We start from the raw sequence: 6278 nt of genomic DNA, 5'->3' as shown, positions 1-6278 counted from the left end.
CTGCAGCCGGGAAAAGGGGACAGGCGACCCGCGCTCAGGACGAGCCCTCGTTCTCAGACGCGTGCAGCAGGAGGCCGCTGCCGCCGCTGCTGGATTTGTGCTTCTTCAGCAGCTGCGTGATTTTCTCGTCGTCTGAGTTGGGGTCCAGAGGCTTGTTGTAGTCGTCGTCTTCTTCCTCGTTCTCCGAGGCCCCCTTGAGCCGCTCGGTCTCCGAGTCCTGCTTCTTCTTGGCTGTAGCCATCTCGGCCGCGTGCTTCTTCCTCCACTTGGTCCGGCGGTTCTGGAACCAGACCTGAGGCACCGAGAAAGGGAAGCAGAGGGGAGACGGGGGCGCGAGGAACTTAACCAGAGCAGACGCAGGCGGCGATATCGCTCCCACGTCTCGGGGTTCCTCCAGTTGGCCCCTATGGCCTTCGCCCTTCGCCCTCCCTGAGAAACCTCCCCTGTCTGCACCGTCCAAGTCAGTCTCCATCGCCCCAGGTTCCCCAGAGTAACAGGCACCAACAAACTGATTGCCGTTGCCATAGCAATAGTAACACTAGAGTATTGAGGTTGTCTGTGAGTGATTTCTCAGAAGAGTTAAAAACAAAACAAAACAAAAAAAAAAAACTTGGAAACTTAAAATTAAGTTTCCCTAAAAATGAGTTCGCCCTCTTACTTTCTAGCTTGACGTAGAAAACTTTTTCCCCCTTTCCTAAGGTTTCCCCAGAGGCTGTCATTTTCCTTATTTACCTTCTTAGATTAAGGGATTCCAAACAACTTAAAGTATACTTGCTTTTCAGTGTGATTTGTGGGAAAAGGCATAGCATTTACCCCAATCACCTCTATTCTCCTTTTTGCTTTTGGACATCTAATTGTTTCATTTATTTTAGACCTGAATGTTCACAAACATTGTAGATAAATTCCCTCCCTGCACCGTTACTCTTACGATGTAAGTGAAAACTAGTATTGTTATCTGTCATTTTTTAAATGTGAAATGTTGCCAATTACATTATTTTCTATTGTCATCCTATTCTTTCAAACATTGTTTTAATATTGCTTCTACCGAAGACATGATTCTATATACAAATATTTTTAAACCTATTAATATTTGATGTGTCTGATACTTAAATTTTAACCTAAAGCATCAGCAATAAGCAACAGATCTTCCAATGATATCAAATTATCCTTTTTATGCATACCATCTTTCCTGTATTTAATCCAAAGAATCAGAATTGTTTTTTAAAAGTGATTTTGATTTACTTTATACTACAATAAATTCACTTCTAGCCATGCAGACATTTACAGTGACAAATGAAGACCTCCAGATTATTATGGTAAGGTCTATACCAGCCCATAGAAAAAATAATTTTAAATGTTATGGTATTGTAATGGCCACATGCAAAATTACTCCTAAAATGTATGTTATGATGCTAGTATGATGTTTTTCCAGGAGGAAATACATTCTAACCAGCAGGCATTATTAATGCTATTCTTACTTAATTTAAAAAGAAACAATATAATGAAAGCAGACATACATCCCAAAGAAACAACTACAAGAAACTGAAAGAGAGGGACAAAATACTGAAAAAATTCAGGAAACAGATTGAATTTACACAACTGGCTCAATTCCTTTATTTTTCAGGAAAAGATTTCTAAAATTTGATTCCCTAGAAATATACTATATAACTCAATTATAAGCCATGTGACATTTTAATTACATATTGTTGCCATAAACTGCAATATCTTAAATCTGTTTGTAAACCTGTTTTAAACAGAATTCAATCCTATAATACAGTAATAAACTTGTCGATTCATTTAGAAAAATCACTATTCAAAACTGATGCCTTTAAACTATAAGCAGGTTCATAGGCAGTTAAAGTGGTAGATCTGTGGATTTAATTTTTAATCTGCAAGTTAATATAGGAGAATTGTAATGCTGATCTACATTAGAAAATTATATAACTAGTGGAGCCTGAATTGACAAAATCCTGAATTTGAATGTTTTTACAAAAAGAGTAAGTAGAAGCTATTTAACTGGCCTGATCTATTCTCTGAACTTATATTTCCTTAATACTTTTATTCTCTAATAATGACGACTTCCTCTGGTTGGTGCTACTATCTAGATTAACCTAATTTCAAAGGCTGGAACTAGATTCCTTTTGTTCATCAACAGTTTGTCCTCAGGCAAGACCTAGCCTTTGTAACCCCTTCATTTCTCTCAACTTCTCCCCAGGCTACTCAGACTGATACCGCCCCCCCATCCCCGAGGCAGTTTGGTGGGTGTGTGTGTGTGTGTGTGTGTCCCCTCGCAAACGCGCGCGACCTAAGGTACAAGGCCTATTCATGGAGGCTTACAGGGTCCACTCACCTTGACCTGACTCTCCGTCATCCCCAACGAGTAGGCCAAGCGAGCTCTCTCTGGTCCAGCCAAGTATTTCGTTTGTTCGAAGGTCTTCTCCAGAGCAAAGATCTGCTGGCCAGAGAACGTGGGTCTCGTGTGTTTTCTCTTCCCGTCTTTGTCCAACAAAATGGATCCTTGATCTGCAAGAACCGATAAACAACAAGGGGAGGGAGGAAACAATGGATTACAAGGGGCTCCACTGGGGAATAAAAAAAAAAAAAAATTCGAAAAACAATGTTTTGGTGGGAAAAGAAAACGTGCACCAGACGTGTGGTGTTTCCAGTCCCACAGAGGTTCTCGGTTTGCCTTTTACACCCACCTGTTTTTTAAAAGCTGGGCGTGTTGGGTGCAGCAGTAAATACCTTCTGCACAACACCAATGTCAAACAGCCAGGGAGTCTACTGCTAAAGTTTTTCGGGGCCCAATCGCGAAGCCCGCTCAAATTAAGGAGGTGTGCGAGTATAAGACTATTCTGATTGCCTCCTGGTCCAGTTGGTTCGCATCGGACCCGAGCCTTTGCGGGGGTATGACTAGTTTTGCCCATTTTTTCTTTTCTTTTTCTTTCTCTCTTGCTTTAACGCTTCCCTAACCTGTGTCCCGGCAACAAAGGGCTCCTTGTTTATGCACAGAAGAGAGCTAAATCGCCCCCCAGTCTAACGCCGCAGCGGCCGAAGGGGAGAGAGGAGGGGGCACCGCCTTTGTTGGTGGCCCCTACACGGCTATCAAAACCGATACAATAGGTCTCCCTGACACCCCCCACCAGCCTCCGCCGCCCACTGTCCCGGGACTTCCCAAGGGAGCCTCCGCTTGGCTCCCGCAACTTCCTGCAGTTACTACAGTTCAGCCTCACGAAAAGAGATTCGGAGACTTAGAGAAACTTTGGGAACTGAGCCAAAGCAAAGAGCAGAGTGAGAAAAGGCCCAAAGCTGGGTCCTGAACGCCACCTGGAAGGCCGAGAGCCTTCGACGCCGTGTGGTGGCCACTGCCCAGAAGACTACTGAAATCTTAGGGCAACTCCGTCGCCTCAGGCAAGGTCATTGCAGGATGTTACATTGCCCCTAAGCCCCTTAACCTCATTCGTCCTCTGGCTCTTCCTTTCAGTTTGTTAGTGCCACCAGGCCCCTTAGCTTGCCTGGGCTCAATGTGTTCCAGACCCCTGAGGGCGAAATGTGTGGGAAAGCGCGAGGCCGGCAGTAAGAACTACCTTAGCCCCTCAGCGCTGGTCCCCCTCTGAGGCCGCTGGCCTGTCTTCAATAGGCTCACCGTGGCTCAGTGTACTGGGTGGCGAAGGCGAAAAGGTAAGGTGGGGACGTCCAGGGCGGAGACAGGCATGCAAATACACGCACTTCGCTCGGGCGGTGGAGAGCTCACTGCTGCCTGTCCTCACCGATTTGCAGAGAGGCGGCGAGTCAGATTGGCGAAGGCGAAATGGGGGCCTGTTTGGCAGGCAGTAGCCGGTAAAGCGGCAATGGTGGGTAGGTTCACAGTGGTCTTTCCCCCTTCCCCATCTCTAACCCAGACTGGGCTACTGGTCCCAGCTACATAGTTTCAGGATCAGCCAAGGCCTCAGACTTGACACACGCTCATCGAGTTATGTTCACCACAGACACACGCACATGGGCTCAGCCCAGGCGTGCCCACGACTTGGGGAGAGTGAGACGCTTGAAAGCCAGCTGAGGAAAGGGGAAAAGCCTTGAATCCAGCACTGCTGACTTACTGGGGCGGGCAAGAGGGTGGACCGAACGGCGTGCACACCAAGGGCCACGACCTGAAAACGGACAGAACAAGCACAAGGCACATTCACCAGGACCCTGGCGATCATACTCACGAGGGGTACAGGCCAGGCGTGCATCCCTCCAGGGCGGGCTCTGCATCACTCCTGGCCAGAAGATGGGCGTCCGGCCGGGCAGCTCGGCCAGTGGTTTGGGGTACCGGCCCACCGCGGCCACGGCTGCTGCACTAGGGCTGAAGTAGAGCCCAGGAGGCGGCGGTGGCGGGCTCAGGCTGCTGAAGCGGGGCAGGCCGGCCAGCAGCCCAGCCGGGGATGAGGCAGCTGCCGCGGCCGCAGCAGCAGCGGCAGCCGCCGCAGAGGCGGAGGAAGCAGAAGCTGACGAGGAAGATGAGGAGGAGGAACCAGAGGGAGAGGCTGAGGGCAGGGCGGCTCCAGAGGCCACCGGCATGGAGGGTCGGCTCAGGATGTCGTTGATGCCGTGTGGGGTGGCGGCGGAGAGCTGCTGCGGGGGACTGCCCAGGGACGAGAGCCCCCCTGCGGCTGGGGGCTTCAGGCCGCTTGGGTTGTGGGCGCCCAAAGGCGGGGAGGGCGACGAGGACGAGGAAGACGAGGACGAGGAGGAAGGGGGCCAGTGGGCAACGGGGGGTAGCGGCGGGGTACAGCGGGGTCTTCATCTCGGCCATGCTGTGCAGGGCGGCCAGGGGCGGACTGCTGAGCAGGAATGCACTCTGCCGGGTGCCCTCCATCGCCCCCACTGCTAACATCCCACGGCCAGGCCGGAGCCCGTAGCGGCGCAGCGAGGGCGCCGGCCCGTGCCCCCAGCGGGGCTCAGGAGAGCCAGAAGCGCCGAGGGCGCTAGCAAAGAGTCGATCTGGGCACTCGGAGGCGACCTGCCAACTGGGCCGAGAACGCCCCCGCTGAGAGTTGCTCTCGGTGCTGCGCAGTAGAGACGTCCAAACCCGCCACGCGGGAGGCGGAGGGTCGCGGAGACAAGCGGGTGTCCGGGTGGGACCGACTGTCTTTTCGCTCCAAGAGTCTTGGATTCGATCCCCGGCTCTTCTCACTTCCTCATCACTCAAAGTGCGCTACTTCTCATCTTCTCCCCCCTACCCCTTCGGGAAACAAGCAAAACAAAACCCAGGCAGGCCCCCGAGAGTTTGTAACAAAGTTAAGAGTCACCGAATCTCCACTTTGATGTTGGAGGGTGGGGGCTGGTTCGCTTTCTTTGGGGAGGTTCAAAGGACGCCGGATGCCGCCGGTTGCGCTCCTCTAATTTTACTCAGATTCTCCGCTCTTTCCACTGCGCTACTGATTCGCACTGGACGCTGGTTGCGCTCGGGGAGAGAGCGCATCCAGCCCTCGGGAGGATCTCGCCTCTGGGCGAGCTGCCTCCGCCGGCGCTGCCCCGAGCTGCTGCGCCAGAAGGGGCAGTGCCACCACTCCCCACGGCGCCGGGATTTGGTGCGCCGACCCGCCTTCCCCTCTGGGCCAAGGGGCACTAGAGTTGCGATATTGAAAAGAAGAGGGGAGGGGGAAATCCAGAAAAACAAAGACTAAGTGTGAAAAGTCGGAAGGTTTGGTTACGGCTCCAATAGTCGGTCTACTTCTGCCAAGGAGCCTGAAGACCCCCGCCCCACTCCCGCAACCTCCTGTTTTCCTCTCACTGTCCGCCTTTGACTCGACTCTCTCGCGTTTTCTTCGCTGCTTTACAGGCTTCGTTCGTTCTTCTAAGTCTGTCCTCTGGCCAAAATGACCCTCTCCACAGCTCTTTCACTCTCTCTCCTCTCTCCCTCCGGGCCTGACAGTTCGGATGAAGCTCTCAAAGGTAATAAAACATTTGCATCACTCCTACCGCTCTTTAGCTGGGGGACGAAAAGGAGGGGGACGTGGGGGCCAAAATGAGAACTTTGAGGGACGTCACTCCGAGGGGGCAGAGGGGGCGGGGACGAGGAGGAGGGCTCAGGCCAGGGGCGTAATCACCGCCTCCAATAGCGCTCAGCTTGGAACCTTACGTCGCTCCCCTGGGCTACGCCCAGTCGTGAGCGCCACGTCCTCTGATTGGCTAAGGCTAGAGAGCCGTAGGGCCGCGCCTACCTAGTCCCCTCCCCCTCCCACCTCTGGAGTCCCGTGGGCGGAGCAAAGAGGGGCGGGACCTGGCGAGTG

At 52.2% G+C, this 6278-nt stretch overlaps 1 protein-coding gene across 1 annotated transcript; it reads right to left on the bottom strand.

Moving 5' to 3' along the window:
- Positions 1-6: 6 nt before the first annotated feature.
- Nkx6-1 (NK6 homeobox 1) lies at positions 7-5984 on the bottom strand. The gene is given in 5 exon segments (XM_015499183.2): positions 7-292; positions 2351-2523; positions 4212-4740; positions 4743-4765; positions 4768-5984. Coding segments are annotated over 5 exon segments (1095 nt in total). The 5' UTR covers positions 4880-5984; the 3' UTR covers positions 7-34.
- Between the last annotated feature and the right edge of the window lie 294 nt (positions 5985-6278).

This window comes from Marmota marmota, unplaced genomic scaffold, assembly GCF_001458135.2.
Source record: "Marmota marmota marmota unplaced genomic scaffold, marMar, whole genome shotgun sequence".
NCBI lineage: Eukaryota > Metazoa > Chordata > Mammalia > Rodentia > Sciuridae > Marmota > Marmota marmota.
This window is presented reverse-complemented; position numbering and strand designations above follow the sequence as displayed.